The following is a 24881-nucleotide window of genomic DNA, read 5'->3' as shown; positions in this document are numbered from 1 at the left end:
AACACCAAAATAATTATTAACCATGAAAAATTAATCTGCCATGCAGAAATCTTATACAAGTGTATTCAGAAGCATATCCCTCTGAATGTTCAACAAGTATAGCTTTAAATGTGATAATCTTTTTAAGTGCATTGCCAGGGAGTAATGAGAAAACGGATGACATTCTGGTTTGAACACTGGCTCTGTGGATGTGATAGGGATAGTGTTATTCTCCAAAAGCACACTCATTCGTGGAATAAATTCCATCAAGAGCTGCTTAGTTTTCAAATTCAGGGAGCAAAATAGACAGCCATGGTGTGCTTGAGTCCATCCTGAAGAGACAGGTAAGGTTAATAAAAATAGGATGCTTCTTGTTTACATTGTTTGCTTCTGTTTTAATTGTATGGAGAGGGTCTGTGTTCTAGCAAATATGCTGAATCAAAGCTCATCCATTATCCATAATTTTGACAATAATTACACTATCCTATTATACTTCTAGTAAGGGGTAGCCCAAGAGGTAGAATGAAAATCACATGTAGTTCATGTCTTTATCAATCCACACACTGTGTTGCTAGAGAGAGAAAAATGCCACGCAGATGAACAGTAAAGAACAAGGTGTTTACTCTTTGTTATGCAGAACAAAACATATACAGTCATGTGAACAGTTGCATTGACTCACACAATGTCCTTTTGAGAGAGATTAAAATGATCCTTAGGTGTCCATGTGAAGGACTTTCTTTCAGCAGTCCAGAAGCAGAAATTATAAACTAACTTGGTAAGCTCCCTGCACAGAAAACCTAAACATGTAACTGTTGCCAAAACTCCCAGGCTCAGCTAGCCTCTCGGGCATGGCTTTGCATTTTTCAGTTAGCACACTCACCAACTGATTTTTACATGCTCCAACAGCCCCAACATCTATTTCCTTCTTTCTGTTCAGGATAACCAAATTTAAGATTATTTACAAGTAACACTAGCTCTCATAAGAGATAGAGGCATAAGAACAAGACCTTGCAGAAAACCCACATATCAATTCTTTAGTAATATTGTTTCTCTGTCTTATTAATACCATAAGCCTTTAACTTTCACAGGACTACGGAGAACAGACCCTTTCAAAAATGGAAAGTGTGTGTGTGTGTGGGGGGGGGGGGGTTAAAGTTTTTTTTTTCAAACTGAGAGAACATCTCTCTAGGAATGTCTTGGTCCTCTAACCTGACTGCTGAAGTGAAAGTTGACCACAGAGTTGCACTGGAGGACCTAGAGATTCCTAGAGATAACTTATTCATGAAGTCAGCAAATAATAAAATCTTAAAAAGTCAAATCTACAAATGTGGAGGCCAACTGTTATTTGACTAGCCAATTTAGAATGACACCTTAAGAACCACACAAGATTGTGTATATTCTCTACTGTGGAAAAATAGTTACATATATATACAATACTTGTAATAATGTCAAAAAATTACATATGCTTACCTATGACACTAACAGGATGCCAGCCAAAGGATGGTTTTCAACAGGATGTAAGGAAGGTACCTCTTTCCATGTCCCAACAATCCTAATAAAGGTTTCCTCATATAAATAGTTGGGACAATGTCAGGTTTGTAGGCTAAATGGAGGCTACAGGGTATGTGGTGCTCTGTGTAGTGTATGGCTTGTGATACAGGCTTTTTTTCCTGATGGGATGTAATACATTACGATTTCTTTCTCTTCTGTACCAGAATAAGCAGAGCAAACAGGCTTGGATTGGAAACACAGCAAATATACATAAAGTCATACAGTTATCATTCCCTGAATGTGTTCTTTCACTTTTATGGATCAATTTGGAGCACAAGAAGAATGCAAATGATACCAATTTCTCCCCTTGGCTAATACTGAAATTTAGACATTTGACATACTCACATATAGAGTACTTTTTTCAATCCATTGTATTAATCAGAAAAGGTTCAAACAGCATAAAGAGGGGGGGATATAAAACTAGTAAAGGTGTGCTTGCCAGAATGCATTTCTGTAATATCCTCTCAGCAGGCTCTCTGCCAGTGTGCAAAGCTGTTGGGTGAATTAGGAGGCCAGCTGTGTTGCATCTTGCATGGCTTTGAGGCAAAGCTACCCCAAACCCCATATGCTTTGATCTGGTGAGAACAAGAACATCCATCAGCTACACTCACAGCAGAACAGCCTGCAAATATTTGGTATGCTGCAAATTGACCTCGAATGCATACCAAATGCCATGTGGGTCCATTGGTTGTGGGCACACCTCAGGTCTGTTATTCCTTTTCTAAGTTCTATGGGTGCAGCTGATCGAGGCATGTCATATATGGAGAAATCCCATATAGACGTGTCAGGCGTCAGAAAAGGATAGCTGCCCCCTTCCTCCCCCAGAATATTCCAGGCTCCCAGAAAATCTCTAATATTTTGGAGCCTGAAACTTTCACGAGAGCATTTTATCTCACAAGGTTTGAAGAAGACTTTATATAGGCTTGCCTCATGTATATGAGCTATTTGTGAACTGTCCCAACAACAAATATGGCAGTACCTATATGTTGCTGTTTGAAAAACTTGGCATTCCCACTTGGGGACACACATAGCCTTCATCTGGCCCAAAGTGGCTCTTGGTTGCTTTATTGGCGAGTCCACATTTAAGCTAAAGTCTGGAGTCCAATATTTACAATTGACACATTTCAAGAGATAAAACTTTCACAAGTTCAGAGTAGAGTATATATCTGGGGATCATGGATTAAATGTAGATAAATGCACTTTGGTATTAGTATGGTAACAATTTTGAATGCTCAACTACAAACAGTAGTTTGTAGTGTGTTGTCTTATTGTTAATGCTTACGTTATTGTTTTATTGTCTATGTTTGATTTTAATTGCTTGTATTGTTGTTATTATTGCTTGTATTGTTGTATTTGGGCTCGGTCTCATGTAAGCAGCATCAAGTCCCATGGGGAGATGGTAGCGGGATATAAATAAAGTATTATTATTATTATTATTATTATTATTATTATTATTATTAACAAAGATGAAAGACTGACATGACAGTACAGCAAGACCCTATAATGCTGTAACTCATATTTGCGATTTCACTTACTTGCACCTAGGGGGAAATGGTTCTTCTAGGGATTTACTTGGTCTTCCAGGCAATTCTATGGTCCTGAAGTTACAACAGAGTTGTATTGGAGGATCTAGAAAATTCCTGAAGAGAGGTCTAGGAATCTCTAGGTCCTCCAATGCAACTGTATAATATGCTGGGACTGTAAATCATGTAATTAAACAACATTCAGTCCAGCCAGGAGTGTATTTCCTTTTTTAGCTAAAAAACGAATTGTATCTTCTGTGAATATGATGGCTGTTACTGCATGTTGAGTCTATGTTTGTTTTTTCATCTCAATTGGCTTAACAGCATACTTGGTACTGATGCTACGTCCTGACACACTTCGATACTCTCCAATCTCTGTCTTTCTCTTCCCATTCCTGGTAATGCTCACTTCCACAGGAGCGGAGGCGGTGACTAGCTTCCTCATCACCTGGACATTCAGTTCTGAATGTGGTGGGATCTTGACCGGCACTGTAACCTCAACTTTGTCTACAGTGAAAGTAGACTCTGGTTTTCCTTTCTCTACAGTGATGGTTGTGCTTGGATCTATGGTTATGTTGAACTTCTCATCTATGTGCAAGTCGGGCACCAAAAATTTAAAACTGTGGCTCGTGGCTGCTTCATAGACCCTGCTGTTGCTGGTGGTGAATGTTTGCTCATAATCTGTGGCATTAATGCCACTAAATTCATCAATCACCACTTCACCCTCGCTTTCTACCTTCTTGTGATCCCACAAGATCTTGGTGGTGATAACAGGCCGTCCGGCTTTAAGAGGATACACGTAGGAACACTTATCATGGAAATTGAATATTGGACCATAATCAGGATTTTTTGTCCCTTCCCGAGCTATACAGAACCAGCCATTTCGATCAGCATTTTCATAGAGTAGCCAGGCCCCTCTCTGGACAATATGGGAAGATGCCTTGTTATTGAAATATCCGTAAGTCAGGTTGGTTGCCTCTGTTATAATTTTGCTCTCCCCTTCATATTTTTTATTCTGATAGAGTGTGATCTGAGGATTTTCCAAATCTTCAGTCACTAGCCGGAGAGAAGAAATTTGATTATTTAAGGGGATGTGCTTGTACTCCCCTTCCTCAAATGTAGCAGGTGGCCCTTGGTAGTTGGGATCACGGAAGGCCAGCCAAGGTTGCCCAATCACCTTCAGGGATGAAATACATTTTCCAAAATCCACACTTCGTAGGTCAGGAGCATCTGAAATGAATTCTTTACGAAGTCCATTGAAGTCTTCGTGTTCATAAACAATTATTTTATTCATCTTTGGAAGGATGGAGAGAGGAGATCCCTGTTCATCTCCGAAGGTGACCTGTTTGTTTGCAGATGCTCACGTGCTGCCATGAAGTGGAAAGAGACACAGAAAAATATACACTAGAACAAAATCCAATGTAGCAATGTGAACAGAAATAGAACCCCCAGCTCCAAATAACGCTGTTTACTAAAACAGTGGCAGCCTAACCATGTTTGTTTACTTAGAAGTACACAGAACCGCCAGTCACCAAGGGGGTGGCAACACTGATTTGAGCAATCTGTTGCTTATGAGTCAGTTCCCACCTCTTCCTCAACCCTCTTCTTATGGAATTGTGGGAAATTCAAATGGCAACTGCTCAGCATCTGAGCAAGACTCTTTGGGAAAGGAACTAGTCCAAAAACCACATTAAAAGACTTTTTTTCTGGTCTCTGGCCTCAGAACTACACATTTGATAAGACTCCTTTCTTGTTTTTACCACTTAAAACCACTCTAGCTTCTTCTTGCAAGTCATCCCCAATATCACTTTTTTTTTCATCTCAGGGGCTGGCAACCCTAATTTTACCCTACTGATTTCAGATATGGAAGCTAACTGATCTGGGAACAAGTCTCCTTGAATTCAAGGAACATTATTCTGTATGTTTAAGTCTCCTTGAATTCAAGGAGACTTATACATGCAGAATCTTGTTGAAATGATACAATGCTATCCCTTTTACTAGGGATAGTAAATCTTCTTGAACATAGCAGAACAATTCAGAATAAACATGAATAGGGTTGTTCTTTCCACAAGACATACCTCCAGCCTATTCCTGTTTCAGGAAAAGTTTTAGAACGTAAAAGCACATCATTGAATTTACCCAGCAGAGCACGTTTATCAAAGGATATTGGTTGCATTGATTTAAAGTTAGATTTATATAATAAACAAGCACTCAGAATTAAAATATGAAAATGTCTCCATTACAGCCACTTTACAATTACAGAAGACATGTGTAGAACAGAAAACCCTATGAAATTCATGGGGTTGTGCATGGGTAAGTGCCCTCAAGTCAACAGGTAACTTGAAGACAGGTACATGAACACAAAATATTCAATAGATTCCTCCCTAGAATTTGGAAGTAGCAGCTACAAATGAATTACTTGTAATTAATTCCCTCCTTCATAACAAAAGTTTAACTAAGGGGCACATCAAAAGTGTAGAATTAATGCAGTTTGACACCACTTTAATTGGCATGGCTCAAAGCTATGGAGTCAGGGGAGTTATAAGGTCTTTATAATTCACTGTCAAAGAATGCTGGTGTCCGACCAGTCTACAATTTCTAGGCTTCCATTGCATTGAGTCATTCATTCTGGAGCCCAAGAACCCAATTCCTAGTTCGAAGTAGGCACTGCAATATGAAGTTGATGTGTGGAGTGGATGGAGCAAGCCCCTATTCCATCTTCCAGGTCCCAAAATCCTCAAATAGAGAATATATCAGATATTAAACTGATAAGAACAGATACTACACTTGATCTTAGCCAAATGGGGAAATGGTCCTATTGGATGACATATATTGCATTGGAGCCCAGTTCTCTCCTTCCAGTAGGCATCCATTAACATAGACATATGATTATCAGACCATATTACTAGCCTGCCTACAGGATGTTTTTAAAACCTTAGTTGTTGATATATAGTCTGAGCAAGGACTAGTTCCCTCAACAGCTGAAGTCTTTGCCTCAGATTTTGCCCTTTACGCTCTGCTTTGCTTTTTGTTCTGAATTAAATGCTATTACTGAACCTTAAGAGTTCCCATGACAAATAGCTAATACTTCATATATATGTAAGGAGCCTCTACCTACCTTGTTAGATGATGAAAGCAAACATCCAGTCTGTTAGCAGATGTGAGTTCCCTTAGGCTCTTACTAGCTATATATAAGGCAAAAACTGAATAAATATGAAACCAATTAGAATGTTTTTGAGAACTGGAACTAGCTATGGTGAGTGGAGCCAAGCTGAAGAATGCAGATGGAAGAACTTCAAGCCGCTCTGACCCAAAAAGCTGTCCAGAAGCGATATTTTAGCCAAAACTTTGCCCCAGTTCTTGGATTTTTTTCTCTCTCCAGTCTAAATGAGAAACTTAAAGGCAGAGATTATTCCATTTAAAAAGCTCACTGTGAACTCCTATCATCTTTCTATTGTTCTTTTCCCTAATGTCTTTTGACCCATTCAAAAGGGTTGAAAGCTTATGGCTTTTTTCACTCCCTGAGGTTAGTGGAACTTGATAGTGCTTTAATCTTGGTTGGTCTCTAACATTAGGCATTATACAGGATGACCTAGTCTCTTGTCAGTCATGCTTTTGTGTCTAGATAGGATGCTGGAGAGAAGTCAGCCATGGTGAATGTAAGTACCCATGACATGGGGAAATGCAGTTTTGAGATCATAAAATAAATAAACATTATGTTGCTAGATGGGAAGGTTAAACCCAGATTCCCCAAAATTGCTTTATCTGTCTCATTACATGTCCAGGGATAGTTAGGTGGAGCAGAGGGATCTTTAGGTATGAATGAAATGGTGGTATCAGGATGTGGTTTTTGGATTTTTTTTTTAAATACTGAGGAACATTCAGAGAATCTGGCATGTAAAAGAGAATGGGTGTGTATGCGTGTGTGTGTACACCTTGAAGTCATTTGTCAACTTCTGGCAACCCTATGGATTTTAATATTTTTCTTTAGGCAGTAACACTTCAGAGATGTTCCTTCTTCTGAATTCTGGCCTGTAGCACCTGGTATTCGTTGCTGGTCTCCCATCCAAGCAGGGCTGACTTTGCATAGTTTCAACATTCAGACCGGATCCAGTGTCTTGAGGATATTTAAACGAGATGGGTTTCAGTTAAACTAAGATGGCGTTTAATATTAAGCAGGGGGCAGAACAGTTTAAAAACAAATCCATAGAGGAAAGCTGGCAGAATTATAAGAGCCTCATCATGCAAGGCAGGTAAAGTGGAACTGCATCAGGATAATAGCACCTTCGGTTGCAACTTACCACTTGATGTCGCTCTTCTGTTGTTATTCTTTTATCTAACTGAAAAAAAATCAATGACATTATTTTTGCTTATGTTGCAATATAATTTCCTTTGTAAATGTTCAATTGTGCTTTCACTTTGATTATGAGCAACCAAGGGCAGTCTAGTTGACATCCTTTGGGTGTGGAAACAGTAATATGAATGGCATTGGCAGCTCTCAAAGAATGCTGCTTAGTGCCAAAAGTCGGCCTTTCCTCTAAAGCTCAGGGAAAGTTCTGTTAACTGGGTTTTGGGATGGAAGGGCAAATGTTAGATCCAGTGGCTCTTGGACAGCCCCCACTGCTTGATGGGATTGAATTATTTGGATGAAAGGATAGCGTTATAACGCTTTAATTCTGCAAACCATGGTGTCTTCTGTTGCTGGAAAGGGGCATTTCTCTCTGTGTGTATGACCTAAACAATAAAAGGGGGATAATGTCTTGGGAGAGGTAGTGGGTGGGAAGTCCAAAATCCTGCAAAACGTTTTTAGCATAAACAGATGCTGCAATCATGCAATGGTTCTGAAGGTGAGATAGCAATTCTGCTTGAATAGTGTTTTTACACACAATGCAATTTTAGTGGGAGAGGAGAACATACAATAACACTATATGAGAAAATATGCTTATTGGAGACATATGGAAGATGGGCTTGATTTTAGAGGAATAGAGAAAATGAGTGGGATGTGATAAATTCTGGATACAAACTCTTTAGAACGCTCAGAGAACATATTGGATGTTGTTGTTGTTGTTGCACTGCATGTCAACCAGAACTCTGTGCCAGATTACAAAATTATAAACCAGAGTTAGATACTTCTCTTTATTTCATACCTCGTTTCATTTTATAATCTTCTAAATTTTATCTAGGTTTGTTTTTTCTATTTATTTATCGTATCAGAAGCAAACCAAGGGTACAGTTGTAATGTATTTTTTAAAAACCACAGAGTTTAAAAATTTGGCATTCTATTAAATGTCCTTTGACCAGTAGCTGGCCACTTGGAGTGCCTCTGGTGTTGCTATAAGGAGGTCCTCCATTATGCATGTGGCGGGGCTCAGGCTGCATTGTAATAGGTGGTCTTTGGTTTGTTTTTTCTATAATCAAGTATAAATCAACCTATTGTTGGAAGAGACCTCATGGGCCATCCTGTCTAATCCCTTGCCTAGAAGAAGGAAAATCGCATTCAAAGCACCCCTGACAGGTGGCATCAAGACTAGTTGGTGTTATTTTAAAATAGACAAACTGCAACTACAAATGTTTATGTGTTGGACAGTAAAGAGTCAAATCATGTTGACATAGAAACTTAAATTGAATGTAAAATGACTGTGTTTATCTATATAAATAAAAATGTAATGTTAGCTTGTGGGATTAACGTAACTCAAAAACCACTGGACGAATAGACACCAAATTTGGACACAATACACCTATCAGGCCAATGAGTGATCATCATTCATAAAAACACTGAAAAACACAGAAAATGCTTAAAAAGCCAAAAAAATAAAAAATATTACAATGCATGCGCAAAATCACATATATACACATATACACAAATATATACACACATATACACACACAAAACACATATACACAGACTAGGCCACAGCAACACGTGGCAGGGGGTGCCTAGTTATTCAATATATTCAGAACAATTGCCTGGTCACTATAGTGTTATAGCTGTTCATCAGCCTGAGAACTAGAACAGCCGTAGGTGTAAACAACAGTAGAAAATTCAGGGTGGATTCTGGCATTAAAAAGTGTAGGAGCAGTATGGGCATCTTGTCAGGGTTTCAAAACAGCATGAAATTCCCTGTTGTGTAGCGGAAGGGACTTTTCACTCTTGTTAAGGAGCCAAATACCTTCTGTTAATGAAGTGGTCTCCACAGGAACCAAAACAGCAGATACAAAGCAGTTGGTTCCAGCTGGAAGGCTTTTCTTTCTTCAGTTGCAGTAATAGTACAAATACTAACACACTCCATCCATCAACCTCCAACCCTCATCATATCAACATAGGGCTGCTACAAACTTATATGCAACAGTCTCAATATTCTGTTAGCACTTAAAGAAATGCTGAGTAATTTACACGTTTGAGATTAGATTACCATAAGATAGTTGTTAAGAGTATGATCACCACACTGAATGGGATCAGCACTTTATCTTCTACTTCTGAGCAATCACTATTACTGAAATCACAAGACAGACAACTGATTAAATTATTAAGAATGCGTTGAAACTAAGCACAAACTGAAGAAAAAGAAAAGCTGAAGTGCAAAGCTGTAAACCGGCTATAGGTTGAGTGATATCATGGATTCATCTAGTCCGCAACTATCTGGTCTCTTTTTTAGCATATCTTCAAGGTTTCAGGCTGATATTTACCTTTTCCACCGGAGAGAGACTGAATCTGGAATCTTATAAAGCAAATAAAAATGGCCATTTCTTGTGTATACAAAGTTTCGCATTCATTTTTCAGGCAGACTAAACAATTGATGGTAGTTCTTCCTCCATCAGAAAGTGTGCCTAATATGATTGCTTCAGTGGAAAACAAAGACTCACATATTTTGGTTGCAGACTCTCATGATAAATAGCATCTCAAGCTGTTTATGAGTCCCATGAGGAAAATGTTCATAACATTCCATAAGTACATTTCATTTCAATGTTTCATTTCCCTTTAAACATGACTTAATAGTTTCTGAGAACCAGAATCCCAAAGTGAACATATGAAATGTCACATCTGCTTTTACTTAAAAGTCATTTTCACACTTTGAAAATAGGACTACTTTGTGGGGATGCTCTTTGGCAGTGACATCTCAGCCCATCCTCTATTCACATATCAGCTAGCATGCCAACAGCTTAAATTAAGAAATAGCTTCCTAAGATCTAGAGATACTTGCAGGAACACATCAACAAGCGAGAGACCAGACTAAGACCGTGCTCTGGCACCACAAGATGAAGAGCTAATCTTCAGAAATGGGGCTACAAAGTGGAGCCCACGACATGCGAGTGTGGAGAAGAGCAAACCACAGACCACTTACTACAATGGAGTCTGAGTCCCGCCACAATGCACAACGGAGGACCTTCTTATAGCAACACCAGAGGCACTTCAAGTGGCCAGATTCTGGTCAAAGGAAATTTAGCATAGTGTCACCAGTTTTTAACTCTGTGGTTTCTATATATTATAATTGTATTCTCAATTCGCTTGACACAATAAATAAATAAATAAATAAATAAATAAATAAATAAATGATACTTAATATGGGGCTTGTCTGCACTGACTACTTATTTTGAGGCCAGTCCAGAGATATCTACATGCTATTGGGCAGGAACAAAGGTAACATGTGCTTAATCTAATCGGTGGAGGCCCACGTGGACAGTGGATAAGTATGTATTGGACTTGGTCATGCTAGCCACATTTTGGCTAAAGTAAATTCCAGAGAATTACTTACTTTCCTTAGAATAGGAGAAACTAATTAAACCTGGTTTACCCTGCATTAAGAACTGAAAGTCCATGGATGTTATGTAGATATCTAGTAGTGACCACTGCAGGCTATTAGCAGGTGTAGACAAGCTTAAGGTTACAAATTTTCATAAACTTACACACAAAAATCACAGTACCAATACAAAAAACTACAATAATGCATAGCATTTGTGTAAATCTGAAGAAAATGTTGCAAGTGGCATATGTAAGACTCAAATCAATAGTTCAGAGCTTTCCAAACATTTCATGTTAAGTGACACACTTTTTAGGCATACACCACTTCATGACACAGAAATGAAGTTTTACTAGCAAACCAGAGATTAAACCAACCTCTATTAAGAGATACAGACATGTACATAAACTGTAATAATGGAATATATGAGGACACAACATATCTTCGGATAATTTTGTATTTATATATTTTAAAATATATTATTTCTTATTTCATATAAGTTCAGAGGTCTCTTGTTTCAGTCATGTGACACATCTACACATTGCAGCCAACGTACTAACATGTTGTGATACACAGTCTGTCAATCTTTTTCATTAAGTTAGTCTTTATGTATTTGTGGCTTTGAAGCTATGTTGTGGTTTTGATCCAGCGTAGACAGGAGCAAATATCTCATCACATCCACAACAAAAAACGACGTTCTAAGCGATTTAACTTTTTTTCTAGCTGTTTCAGGCGTTTTCTGCCTTTTTCACCAAAACTATTACTGCTCAAACTAGAAGGGAAGGAAAGGGGAAAAAAAAGAGATCCCAATGAGCATCAGGAACTGCAGCTATAAAATGTAGATATGAGCTGCCAATTCAGCTTCAAGACGAAATACAACCAAGATTTTGCACAAATGAAATTGCCTAGATCAACCAGAATCAGGATGAGAGTGATTCTTACTCCGTCCCTCCCCATGAATGCCGTGAAGACCAGCTGCAAAAAATTAGGAACATATCCAGAGCAATGGATTCAAACTACAGGAAAATATTCCACCTAAACATTAGGAAGAACTCCCGAAATCAAGAGTTGTTCAACAGGGGAATATGCTGCCTCAGAATGTGCAGCAATCTCCTTTCTTTGGAAATTTTAAAAAATAAAGCTGACATCTGTGAGGAACACTTTGTGTTCTTCCATAGAAGGGGGTTGAGCTAGATTGTGTTTATGGTCTGTTCCAACTCTATCCAGCACACACTAGCAAAGAGGCTGGGCATGAGTCCACTGGAGTCTAAATAAAGATAACAGGGAAGGCTGCCAGTCTAGCCTCTCTGGGAGGAGAGCCCCTGGGCCTGGACATTCACTGGGAAGGCCCTCTCCTGTGTTCCCAATGGGTGGATCTGCAAAAGTGGTGGAACAGAGAGAAGGGCTTCCTCAGAAGATCTCAAAACACGGACAAGCTCATATGGGAGAATATGGAACTTGTAACATCAGCCTTTGTTCTATTGTCTTGTACAGCAACAGAAGTAGTTTACAGCACTCCATCTGAATTAACATATTTATTACTTGACTTTCGGCTTTATGACTTTTGGAATATGCTTTCATCTCTCTGGATGCTTAATAGCAATGTTTCTTCTGGTTAATTTCTCTAGGTGTCGGGAAAATGATATGTGAGATCTGTATAAAAGTATGTGTTTTATTATGCTGATATTTTCTTTTAATGGGGTAATCTGAAAACTACATTTTATGATGTGAAGGGTATATTTAACCTGGGGAAAAGTAGATGAAAGAGGACATGATGCAGCAAATCTGCTTTCCAGTGATTAAGAGGTCACAACTAAAACCAATGAGTGAGCACTGAACCCCCCCCCCCCCCAAGTTTCCAGTTATACAGCAGTGAAACAGACTAGCTTTGATGATAGTGGGCTTTCTTTGGTTGGGAATATTTGAGCAAAGGCTGGGTGGCCATTTGTCAGGGAATTTTTTGTCACATCTTCCAGTCTGTGTTCCATTATTATACAAGCTATAAAGTTGGATTATCTCAAAGAAAGCATATTTCTATCCCTTTGCCATTTCTGTCATCCTAGGCAAATAAAATAAAATAAAGGAAGACACTTTCCTAGTCTTCCTAAAACTCACCGTATAAAATTAAGGCTGGTGCAATTCTCTAAGAGGCGTTGTATGAAAGGCACAGATACTTCTGTGAAGGAGTTTTCTTGGAGACTTAGAGTTTTGAGCGTGTGGCTTGTGCTCAGCACATCACAAAGTTCTTGGATGCAAGCGTCTGTGAGGAAATTCTCATCAAGACTGTCAATGTAAAAATTGAAGTACATTTACATGCAGGCCTACAATCATTATTATTGATTCTTGAGTGCTTTAGCAAGTAGAGAATCAAAAGCACTATACAGCTTGGGGGGGGGGGGGGCTACTATGACATCTACTATCACACTCATGCCCCCTTGGGATATAAAGTAAATAGTCAAACTTTTGGGCTTCCTTCTTCAATCAGCTGGGGTCTCTAGATGCATTTCCCAAAGAGTCAAGCAGATGGGTAGACTAAGCAGCTAGAAGAAATTAAGCTTTAATCTAAATTTTAATAAGTATCATGGATGCTTATGGAACTAGATCTCCAAGCACATGCTCAGAACTCAAAGACATCCCCTACAACACCACCGGTCAAACTATAGAAAATAAATATAAATATATAATATGTCTAACTAAACATAGTTTCTTATCTACTGATGCATAGATCCCAAGACTCCCTACTGCTATAGTACTCAAAAAAGAACATAGGACTTTGCTAGCCAGCATCTGCTTGATGAGCTGAGACAAAGAAAAAACAAAAAAAATCTTGCTTAACATTTCCTTTGTGAGTGTTTCCATAACTGTGTTATCATGTAACTGAACAGATTACTAATGCATCTACATATAGAATGAATATACCACTTTTACAACTCCCATTATTCCATAGCACTGAGCTGTGGCCATTAAAGTGGTGTCACCTGTATTAAGTCTGGATCAGTGGTTCTCAACCTGTGGAATCCCAGATGTTTTGGCCTTCAACTCCCAGAAATCCTAACAGCTGGTAAACATCTGACACCTTGCATAGCTGTTTTACAAGATCAAAGATAGTGGTGGTGTGTAAACATTATGCCCACCTTCCATTAACTGAGGGGCAGGCCCTCACCTGCGTCAAGACCTGTATACATGGTATAAAGTGTCTGCTGAGCTGGAAGCCATTCGTTTACTGCCTGGGGAGCAATCTCTGGTCCTTGTCATCCTGCTGCCAGCCCTTGCTCCCCTTGATGTCTGCCTTTTGCTCTCAACACCAGTGTCCAGCTACTGATTTCTATTAACTGGTACCTACTAGTGTTTGTTCTATTCTAGCTGCTAGCTTAGCCTTTTAGATTTGTCCCACGGGTCACTAAGAACATGACACAGGATAATCTGTCAATCAATAACTGAACACCCAATAATCTGGACATCAGGTTTTCAAAGATGGCAGATGTAGTTAACATCCCATAACTTCTAGTAACAGTAAGACCCCCAAATCACCTAGCAAGTTCCTAGAGATTATGCTTTTCTAGGAACCTCTAGGTCCTCCAATGCAAATTTATGGTATTCTGGAACCAGAATTGAATCAATTTAATGGCATTTACATAACTGCAGCTTGACTGGGAGCATATTTCCCATGGGTATTCATTTTTACTGTATGTTGGTTTCTACTTCTGTATTACTTACTCTAAAGTAGTCACATTACAGCCTGTTTCCTTTAGAATGGCACACAGAACTTTCACTCCCGAGTTTCCAAGTCTGTTGCTTCCAAATCTGCACAAGGGAAGGAAAAACAAAAACAAAGTCCAGTTTTGGAAAAGCTCTTTCAGAATGAGATAAAACATACAAGAAGATGCAATCTTCATTGTTGATAACATGACACACAGTGAAAAAAACCTAATGACGAATACATTGTCCTTAATATCAGAAAGTGTGTTTCTAGTCAATAGGGATAGTGAAGTGCTTCAAAACAAGGGATAATGGATTGTTTAAAGCTTAAGCATAAGAAAATGGCTGTATGGAGGTGAAATTAATAGAAATAAGAAGCCTAACCTTTGTCACATTGTCATTAGCCTCTAGATGCTTATAGATCTACTGTGCATCTCAGATACTCCAACAAACTTTATAATGGGTTGTTGTAGGTTTTTCGGGCTATATGGCCATGTTCTAGAAGCATTCTCTCCTGATGTTTCACCTGCATCTATGGCAAGCATCCTCAGAGGTTGTGAGGCCTCATGCAGATGAAATGTCAGGAGAGAATGCTTCTAGAACATGGCCATATAGCCTAAAAAACCTACAACCCAGTGATTCCAGCCATGAAAGCCTTCGACAATACATTAAACTTTATAATGATTTATATTACTTTGGCTTCATCACAGCACACTGATGTGTAATTATTACCGCGCATGAGACGTTCCGCATATTGTAAAAACCTCAATTGCCTAAGCAATTAAAATTCTTACATTAGAGGCAATTGATTTTAAATTTTAGAGATCAAAACAAACAATAATGGGCAGTCTGGTAAATTTCAATCTAATCTCTTCCCCATTAGGTGAGGATTACAACTTTTATATTCTTATCTGTAACTGAGATCAGAAGATTGCCCATTGAGCATATTTTAATTAGATTATATCTCAAAGTTGATCAAACTAAGTTATCAGACATTATATTGGGCATTTCTAACAGAACGTCATGCAGATTGGGAGATTGCACCAGATCTAGGAGCTACATAAGTTTGGTTTCTGGGTCATACATCTCCTGAGTTCAGGAGGAGCTTGGCTTTAAAGTAGCGATTCTCTCCATGCAACAATATGAATAATAAAGGCACTGGAGTCCAACTCATAGGCTCATTACCTGAATCCTGAAATGCCCAAGCATGTGTTATTCATAGAACAGAAAAGGATGGAGTCACTTACTCTAATGTGGAGCAGTTCTTTATTCCTGAGGCCAAAGCCTTCATGTGATGAGAAGTCAACCTGCAATAGGTTAATTCAATGGAGTGGTCCGTAATTTCACTGTGCTGCAAGCAGAAAGCCAGGACCCGGCAATCCAACACTGAGAGTGTATTGAAAGAGAGGTTAATTGTCTGGAAATGCTTCATCACACGCCTTGCAAATTCAGCTTCCTGGATCTCAAACAGACAGTGGAAAAACTTCAGTAGGTGATGGCCTTTTCGTGGAGGATTTTCAGCTGCCACTTCTTCTGCTCTCTGCAGTAAGAGAGGCTTTACAAGGTCTGATGAAGTCTTGCACCCCAGCATCTGCTCCAGGAAGGAGCACACGTTTCTGCTGCTTAAGCCAAAGATAAAGTGCACGGTGAACGTTAAATGCTCATTGCCTGGCTTCTCACACTCAACTAGAAGTCTCTTCAGGTCCAGCTTATTGTTGTCTAGCTCTTCTGTTGACTCCTCTTGCAGAATATACCACATCGCTGCAAAAAATTCCTGAAAGCAAAGGTGCAGGAAACTGTAGAGGGTGTGCCGTCCAATCCCTTTGTGGAATGTTCTTCTATCTAGAAATAGGTCTTTCAGAGAAGAAGCATCCAGATCATGTTTCTTGATATCTTGCTCCTCAAAAAGGATTTTCTGCTCCAGGATGCCATCACTTGCTAGGGAACAGAGTTTTCTGAACTCCTTCAGAGCAGAGATCATCCGTGTTTTGGGATCATGCTTAAGGAGAACATGAGAAAACTGCATAAAGACCTTTGTCGTGGTGTCCAAGGTGTCTGCAATCTCATCCTCAGTTTCCAGTTCAACTTTAATTACAGAACATATGATCCAACACACCATTGGGATGAAGCAGATGGTGGACACTGCAATGGTATTTTCAATGAATCTCAGAGCTATGTGTGCTTTCCGCTCATCTTCAAAAAACTTTAAAAAGTATTCGCGGCGACCCTTTTCTGAGAATCCCAGGATCTCAGCAAACCTGGGAAACTTCAAGCACTCCCGCAATCTTTCTGCAGCACCAGGCCTTGTGGTGATCAATAGGTAGGATTTTGGCAGGAGGGTTTTCCACAGCAAGCTGCTCAGAACAATTTCCACAGACACCTTTGAATAAGGGTCGTCACAGCAATGGTCTCCTCCAGGTTCCTGAAAGCAACGAAGCTCATCAAAGCCATCAATAATAAATAGTAGCTTCTCTGGGTGAGCTAAGATTTTTTTCACTGGGGCATACATGTCCTGGCACTGCTCTACAAGAAGGTCAGCCAGGCTGTGAGGCTCTTCCCTGAACCTCAATTCCCTACAATGGAAGCAGAACACATAGTCAAAAACATCTGGATAGAGCTCCCCAGAAGACCAGTCCAGCATGATCTTCTGCACCGTCATTGTTTTACCAATCCCTGCAGGTCCTTGCAGCACAACAGTTCTTGATGTTCTTCCAGAACTATCTGGTTCAAAGAGGCTTTCAATGTCAGTTGACGAATACTCAGACCTGTTGCTCTCCAACAACTCCATGTGCAATCTGCCAGTGGCAGACAGTTCATGTTCCCTATGCTTTTGAGGCCGATGCTTCTGGATGATAAGCAGTTCTATATAGCGTTCCTTCAAAGGGATGCTCTCACCAAACAGACTGTTTTGGTCTTCTGTCAGTTGATATTCTTCCATGACAGTCTCAGCATATTTCTTTTTATAACCTAGTAGAGTGCCATACAACAAAAAAGAAGGGTCCGTCACCCAAGATGGTTACTTTGGTAATATGAAACTAGAGCGCTTTTGACAATGGAGGTTAAGAGTGCCCCCTTTCTGTGGTCCTTCAGACCGAAGATAAAGAAACATGTTGATTCAGGCAGCATTTTCGTAACTAAGCTAGACTGCTGTTTCAACTAGTTGGCTGCTGGCTATGTTTTTATGCTGTTTTTAATTTATTTATTTTTATGTTTTACTCAAGGTTTACATTTTTGTCTGTATTTATTATCACCCTTAAGTGCATTTTTCAACAAAATGGTAGGGTATGCATTAAATAAATAAAATAAAAATAATTCTCTATCTCTCCCAGGAATTCTTCCTTCAACTGTCTTGATCACATGTTGCTTTAACCTAAAACTATTCTCTTCCTCAAGATCATCAAGGTAGATGATCTTGAGGATCATTTGCAATTATCTGATGTTTGCCTGAACTCTTTCTGAACTGTCCAGAGATATGAGGAAAACCTTAAACTTGGACTTGTTTCTACAATCTGCTGGTCTGCCTGGACATTAGGGGATACAGCCTCCTCTAACGCCAAGACCCTCTGTAACCACTCCCTTGAATTTTAAGCTGACATGATATACTAGTACTAAACCAGGGACTGATATAATCACATCTTCTTGTGTCCATGTTTATCTGATTCTCTCCATAAGTCTGTCTGTGTTGACAGCTTTGGTTTTCTTTTCCAAATACAACATGATCCCCATATCCACAAAGGATACACAAATCCACAGATAATCATAGATTATAAAAATGAAGGACTTCCAGCCCAAGAATACCACAGAGTTGTACTGGAAAATCTACAAAATGCCCAGGAGTATTTTTTGGACATGGATAAATGGAATTGTGGATATCTGCGCAGAAACAGGGTTCCAGCACATGAACTGCTGGAGCACGTTTAGGAGATGAACACAGAGGAGAAAATGAAGAGAAACTCCCATTGTACGAACAAAGGACTGTTTGGACATTATGGGATATATCCAGGTTCCCATGTTATGGACTCTACACTCAACTCTCTTTTCTGCTTCCCACCAACTGTGACAAAATATTCACATCTTCAATGGAAAACTAATTATAATGATTTATGAAGCTGTATTCACATACCTTCCAGTCGCTTCCCGATTGCTGAAAAAGATACAGAACCATCAGTTAGGCTATTGCAAATGGTAGATTCCTAACTATAAAAGCCCTACTGCCATTTGTATGGATACCAAAATGCCTGTTTATAAAGCTATTGTCCTTCCAGTTCTATTGCCCTTCCTTTATACAAACATTGTTCTCACGTTCTGGAAAGATTCCATCAGTGTTGCCTTAAAAAAATACCCTGCAAATATCTTGGGAAGACATCAGCATTCTAGAAATTGTATTTATTTAAACATTTATATTCTGCCCTTTTCACCCCAAAGGTGACAGTACATATACGGCAAACATTCAATGCCGGGACAAGAAAACATTATATGCATACATAAACATTAAAAACATTTGTCTCAATATTAAAATACACTCTTTGAAAAGGCAAAAACCACCAGCACTAAAGTGACAATTCTCCAGCATCAACTTTTCTGGAGCAGCCGTGTTGTCCTACAGCCTGATCTCCTTCTCCCAAAGCAGTTTCTTTATTCTCATCTTAAGAACAGAAAATGGAATGTTGGTGGGCATCAAAACAGATTTAAAGATGAGCTTAACCTAATAAATGTGGCACAAACAACAAGAACTGGGAAGCCTTGGCCCTCAAGCTTTGTAACTGGAGGTCAGCTGTTACCAACAGTGCTGTGGATTTTGAGGAGGCACAAAGAGAGGGCAAAAGGGAGAAATGCACCAAGAGGGAGATGTGTCAAGCAAACCCTTGTCAGGGCCACATTCTATCTGGAAATCTATGTCCTCAATGCAAAAGACCACATGGATCTAGAACACGTATTTGCAGCTACTAAGGGACCCTCTGCCAAGACTCTACCCATGGAAATTGCATGAGCGATCGCCTATGATGATATGAGTGCCCTAGAATGAAGTAGTGATGGGAATTGTCCAGCTTTTCAGATGTTGAATTACAAACCTCAGCATTCCTCACTACTATCTATAACAGTATTTCTCAACCTGTGGGTCCCCAGATGTTTTGGCCTTCAACTTCCAGAAATCCTAACCGTTGGTAAACTGGCTGGGATTTCTGGGAGTTGAGAACCACTGATCTATAAGGATGGATGGTGGGAATGGCTTCATTCTGCAAAGAGGTGAAATCTCAGGAATCACTCGCCCCTGGCCACCACCATTTTTCCCACCCAGGCCCTGCAAAAAGGCTGCTTGGGAGAGTAGTGAGAATTGGTGCTTCTTTTAGGTTTTCCCAGGACAGACTAAACTCTTGCTTTTGCCCCTCCACTCACGAGAAGAGGATGGTTCCTTTTCTGATGAGTTAAGGTGTAGTACTTACATTGGCCTGTGGAAAAGTCAACCCAGGTTTTGGGGCTCAATTTTTAAATTAAATGCCAGACTTATGCATGAGTATACGCAATATTTAATATTATTAAGCTTACATTTTAAAAAAGCAAATTTATACCCTTGCTGAGCTTGGAAGCATTATACTTGAGACCCATGTCTTCAAAAACAGACACCACCAGGACAGCAGCCTTGTCTTCATAAAACTCAACCAGAAGTCCAACCAGATTTTCCCGATCTGCTTTTTCCAGTCGTCCAAGAGGAATGTTCTTATCCCCAGGAGCTGTTGTGGTATGGAGCTTGAATTTAAATCTTTTTAATTCTTCTTCGCCAAGGTCTTCTAAGGCATCTAGAAGCAAGTCCTGAAGCATCCCTGTTCCAGTCTCCATTGCTGAATAACAGCCTGCAAAAGAGAATGATTCTCAGTGCCAGAAGAAACAATACAAATATCAGCATCAAGAAGATACCATTCAGCATGACCGGAATCGTAGAAGACACCTCTCTTGCATTGAGGACAATGTGATACAAAGATGTCCTTCTATCATTAGGTTGAAAGAAACCTGTAGCAAAAGAATCATAAAATGATGTCATAAAAGGGCTGAACGTTTTTACTTCCTAAATTGATAGCTATTGTAATTTTTTTTTTCATGTCAGGAGGGACTTGAAAAACTGTAAATCACTTCTGGTGTGAGAGAATTGGCCATCTGCAAGGAAGTTGCCCGGGGGATGTCCAGTTGTTTTACCATCCCGAGGGAGGCTTCTTTCATGTCCCTGCACGAGAAGCTGGAGCTGACAGACAAAAGCTCACCCTGTTCCCCGATTCGAACCATTGACTTTTCAGTCAGCAGTCCTGCTGGCACAAGGGTTTAACCCATTGTGCCACCTGTAATGTATGTTTATTTTCAGGTATGGTATTTGTTTTTAAAAAGCTCATGTTTGAAAATAAAATGGTTGATTGTGTTTATTTATTTATTTATTTACCTCACTTGAAGCCCGCCCTTCTCACCCCAAAGGGGATTCTGGGTGGTCTTACAAAGGCAACAATTCAATGCTGCATATAGAAATAATAATAATAATAATAATAATAATAATAAAACCTCTTTATTTATACCCCGCCTCCATCTCCCCAAGGGGGACTCGGGGTAACTAACATGAGGCCAAACCCAACTAATTACAACAGAGCGAAAGAATACAACAGAAAAACATAAGATAATACATCAAATAAAAATACAATAAAATAAATCAAAAGGATAATACAAAATAAACACAGAATATAACATAAATAACAAACATTGAGCCAAGTGGGCAGGGTCAAATAAACTGACAGGATTTTAAAACCCTGGGTGAGATGGATGAGTAGGTATGTATCTGATGGGAAGTTCGGATGGGACAAACAATGGGATTAAATTAACTGGAGGATGAGATAAAGTGCATCGAAAGACATTATGTACTGATTTGGTCAAGGTAAGGGACTTGCTGTTCAATCCTCGAAGGCACACTGGAACAGACAAGTTTTTAGGCTTTTCCTGAAGGCTGCCATATTGATAAATAAACAAATGCATTCAAATCCATTATGCAACTTAATTTTGGTAGATAAGGAATACTATCTCCTTCTTCCTTCTTCTGGGAGACATGAAATGATACAGAGAGAGGTCAACCCTCCTGTTTAAGGAGCTCCACTGGCTGCCGTTTATTTTCCAAGCCCAATTTAAGGTGCAGGTGCTTACCTACAAAGCCCTGAACGGTTTGGGACCACCCTACCTGCGTGACCGTATCGCTGTCTACGAACCCACATGCTCACTCTGGTCATCTGGAGAGGCCCTGCTTGTGATCCCGCCCGCATTGCAAGCACGCTTGGTGGGGACACGAGACAGGGCCTTCTCTGTGGTGGCCCCCCGACTCTGGAACGCCCTCCCGAAAGATCTCAGACAAGCCCCTACATTGGCAGTCTTCAGAAAGAATTTGAAAACTTGGCTGTTCCGATGTGCCTTTTCAGATTAGGAAACTCCAGCACCAAATCCTAGAAGCACCTTAGTAGAACCAAGATCACTGCACACTGCACACTGCACTTATATTATAATCCTACATTCCTCCCGTCACATCAGCACTTTTAATCCTGTACCCCTACTCTGGCCGGCCCAGTTTTAATAGTGTCTTGTTGTATTGTTACTGTTATTGTTTTCCTGCTTAACTGTTTTTAATTTGCTTTAGGTATTGTATTGTTGTATTGTGTTTTGGGGCTTCGGCCTGTGTAAGCCTCATCGACTCCCTCGGGAGATGCTAGCGGGGTACAAATAAAGTTATAATAATAATAATAATAATAATGCTGAATGAATACTTCTGCAGTCAGTGAGAAGAAGGAGCAAAGCCTGAGAATAGTACACTGTAGTCAAGAGAATCCAAGAGTTGAATTAGGTACACATATATGTGCACTTTGCCTTTGTTTGCATAACTCTGAAGTTCTACAAACTACTGAAGCTTGGAACAAACTTTATCTTGAACCCTGCAGTGAGCAAAACTGAAAGTAGTGCTGGGTTTTGGTAATACTTTGACCAAAGTTATTGTTTGTTGTGTTTGCCTTCCTGCTCATTCCAGCTCCAGCAGGAAATGTGATGGGGCTGATATTTCAGTTTCATATTTCATACTGCCTAACAAGGTCACCATGATCAGACTGCAAAAACAAGGAATGCCTAGGAGCAATTGCTGAAGAAGGTGCATTCTGTGGAAGTATCAAGTCAGGATGCAGCATGGGAAGCTAGGAAAGTTACTGAACATATCCATTTCAAACCCCATTCTTGTCCTTTGGCTTTAAACTTGAGAGCATTTTATTTTTTCAACCTTTTAATAAATTACCATATTATTTTTTAGTTGTTCATGCTCCCAGTGCTGTTGCAGACATTTTTATATGGTTATAAACAGATTAGTTAATATTAAGGACAACAAATTGCTATTTAGAATGTCTGTTCCTCCTTTCTGTAAGCTATTGTTATTGCCGTGTACCTTCAAGTTATTTATGACTTACGGTGACCCTAAGGACCTTCCAGACAGTCCCTATATCCCAAAATCTGATCGCAGGTTTTCTGCTTTAGACTGGGATCCCTTCCACACCACCGAATAAAATCCCACATTATCATCTTTGAACTGGAATATATGTCAGTGAAGACTCAGATAACCATTTTCAAAGCAGATATTATGGGATTTTCTGCCTTGATATTCTGAGATATAGGGCTGTAAGGAAGGGTCCAGATTATATGAGTCCCCACTGTCAGATAATTTGGGATATACAGAAAACCTGGGGTCAGATCCTGGGATATAGAGCCTGTTTGGAAGGGCCCTAAGACAAACATATCATGGGGTTTTCTTGGCAAAATTTAATCAGTGGTTGGGGTGCTGTGAGTTTTCCAGGCTGTATGGCCATGCTCCAGAAGCATTCTCTCCTGAAGTTTCACCCACATCTATGGCAGACATTCTCAGAGATTGGGAGGTCTGTTGGAAACTAGACAAGTGGGGGAACGTCCAGGGTGGGAGAAAGAACTCCTGTCTGCTTGAGGCAAGAGTGAATGTTGCAATTGGCCAGCTTCATTAGCATTCAATTAGGAGCCCCTGGTGGCGCATTGGGTTAAACCCTTGTGCCAGCAGGACTGAAGGTCACAGGTTCGAATCTGGGGAGAGCGCAGATGAGCTCCCTCTATCAGCTCCAGCTCCTCATGCAGGGACATGAGAGAGGCCTCCCATAAGGATGGTAAAAACATCAAAACATCCGGGCGTCCCATGGGCAACATCCTTGCAGACGGCCAATTTTCTCACACCAGAAGCGACTTGCAGTTTCTCAAGTCGCTCCGGACACAACAACAACAACAACAACAACAAAGCATTGAATGACCTTGCAGCTTCCAACAGACCCCTCAACCTCTGAGGATGCCTGCCATAGATATGGGCAAAATGTCAGGAGATAATGCTTCTGGAACATGGCCAGACAGCCCAGTAAACTCACAAAAACTCAGTGATTCCAGCCATAAAAGCTGTCAACAATGCATTAATCAGTGGTTATTTGTCATTGGCACAATGCTATGGAATCCTGGGATTTGTAGTGTGGTGAGGCACCAGACGTCACTGGCAGAGAAGGCTAAAGACCTTGTAAAACTACAACTCCCAGGATTCCACAGCATTTTGGCATTGTGATTGAACTGGTATCAAACTGCATTAATTTGACTGTGTAGATGCACCCAACTGAACGATGAAAATGCATGGGTGCCACGCTGTCAGCCTCCCATGGGGACCATTTTGGAATTCCAGATAAAAGATGTCCAGCCTGTATCCTTGTTTCTGACCCAAGGAAGCCTACCCCTCGGCACCTTTGTACCTGGGAAGCCACCCCCACCCCACCAGAAAGGTCAGGCTGTAGGAGGCACCGCTAGTTCCCTCTCTCCCTCGAAAAGAAAACCCTCAGCGGGGGGCTCGGGTGCTGGGGGTGCCAAGCCATCGCCTTGGAGAGGGAGGGGTGCTGGGGGTCCCAGGGAAAAAGGGAGGAATAAGGAGAATTACCTCACAGGGTTCCGCCAAGGAGAAAGACAAGCCCTGCCTGGGGCGAATGGGAAAGCGAAAGTAGACCCAGGAGACGAGAGGGAGGGGCTGAAGGGGATGCTCTTTGGACTGGGCGTATGGAAGGCGCCTCCAGACCTTGGGTGCAGCTACACCAGGCTTGGGCAAACTTGGGCTGTCTGGTTGTTTTGGACTCCAACTCCCACCATTCCTAACAGCCTCAGGCCCCTTCCTTTTCCCCCTCAGCCGCTTAAGCGAAGGGGCCTGAGGCTGTTAGGAATGGTAGGAGTTGGAGTCCAAAACCCCTGAAGGGTTCAAGTTTGCCCAAACCTGATCTACACTGTATTATTATTGCAATTTGGCACCTCTTTAATTGCCATACTGTAGAGTCATGGGAGT

At 40.3% G+C, this 24881-nt stretch overlaps 2 protein-coding genes and 1 pseudogene across 3 annotated transcripts; all 3 read right to left on the bottom strand.

The window, feature by feature from the left end:
• Positions 1–578: 578 nt before the first annotated feature.
• On the bottom strand, positions 579–10573 carry LOC132769097 (epidermal differentiation-specific protein-like). Of its 2 annotated transcripts, XM_067463636.1 has the most exons (3): positions 9741–10573; positions 7355–7393; positions 579–4420 (listed from the first exon to the last, which is right to left on the bottom strand). In XM_067463636.1, exon 3 carries the CDS (start codon positions 4345–4347, stop codon positions 3343–3345), a length of 1005 nt encoding a protein of 334 aa, XP_067319737.1. In that variant the 5' UTR covers positions 4348–4420; positions 7355–7393; positions 9741–10573; the 3' UTR covers positions 579–3342. The 2 variants fall into 2 exon arrangements, with proteins under 2 accessions (XP_067319737.1, XP_060621710.1); XM_060765727.2 differs by lacking the exons at positions 7355–7393; positions 9741–10573 and adding an exon at positions 6172–7344.
• LOC132769509 (U2 spliceosomal RNA) lies at positions 5692–5867 on the bottom strand (annotated as a pseudogene).
• Positions 10574–11231: 658 nt separating the features above from the next.
• LOC132769098 (NACHT, LRR and PYD domains-containing protein 3-like) lies at positions 11232–24669 on the bottom strand. The gene is made up of 7 exons (XM_060765728.2): positions 24486–24669; positions 20062–20343; positions 18615–18635; positions 15739–17458; positions 14510–14596; positions 12908–13075; positions 11232–11564 (listed from the first exon to the last, which is right to left on the bottom strand). Exons 2-7 carry the CDS (start codon positions 20327–20329, stop codon positions 11465–11467), a joined length of 2364 nt encoding a protein of 787 aa, XP_060621711.2. The 5' UTR covers positions 20330–20343; positions 24486–24669; the 3' UTR covers positions 11232–11464.
• Between the last annotated feature and the right edge of the window lie 212 nt (positions 24670–24881).

Source organism: Anolis sagrei, chromosome 2 (assembly GCF_037176765.1).
Source record: "Anolis sagrei isolate rAnoSag1 chromosome 2, rAnoSag1.mat, whole genome shotgun sequence".
NCBI classification, from domain to species: domain Eukaryota; kingdom Metazoa; phylum Chordata; class Lepidosauria; order Squamata; family Dactyloidae; genus Anolis; species Anolis sagrei.
This window is presented reverse-complemented; position numbering and strand designations above follow the sequence as displayed.

Coding starts and splice junctions, on each gene's coding strand:
- LOC132769098 (XM_060765728.2), bottom strand. CDS start 20,329: ATGGAGACTGGAACAGGGATGCTTCAGGACTTGCTTCTAGATGCCTTA. Junction 18,636..20,061: donor TGCTTCCAAGCTCAGCAAGG/GTATAAATTTGC, acceptor TATCTTTTTCAG/CAATCGGGAAGCGACTGGAA. Junction 11,565..12,907: donor ACCAGCCTTAATTTTATACG/GTGAGTTTTAGG, acceptor CTTCCCTTCTAG/TTTGAGCAGTAATAGTTTTG.
- LOC132769097 (XM_067463636.1), bottom strand. CDS start 4,347: ATGAATAAAATAATTGTTTATGAACACGAAGACTTCAATGGACTTCGT.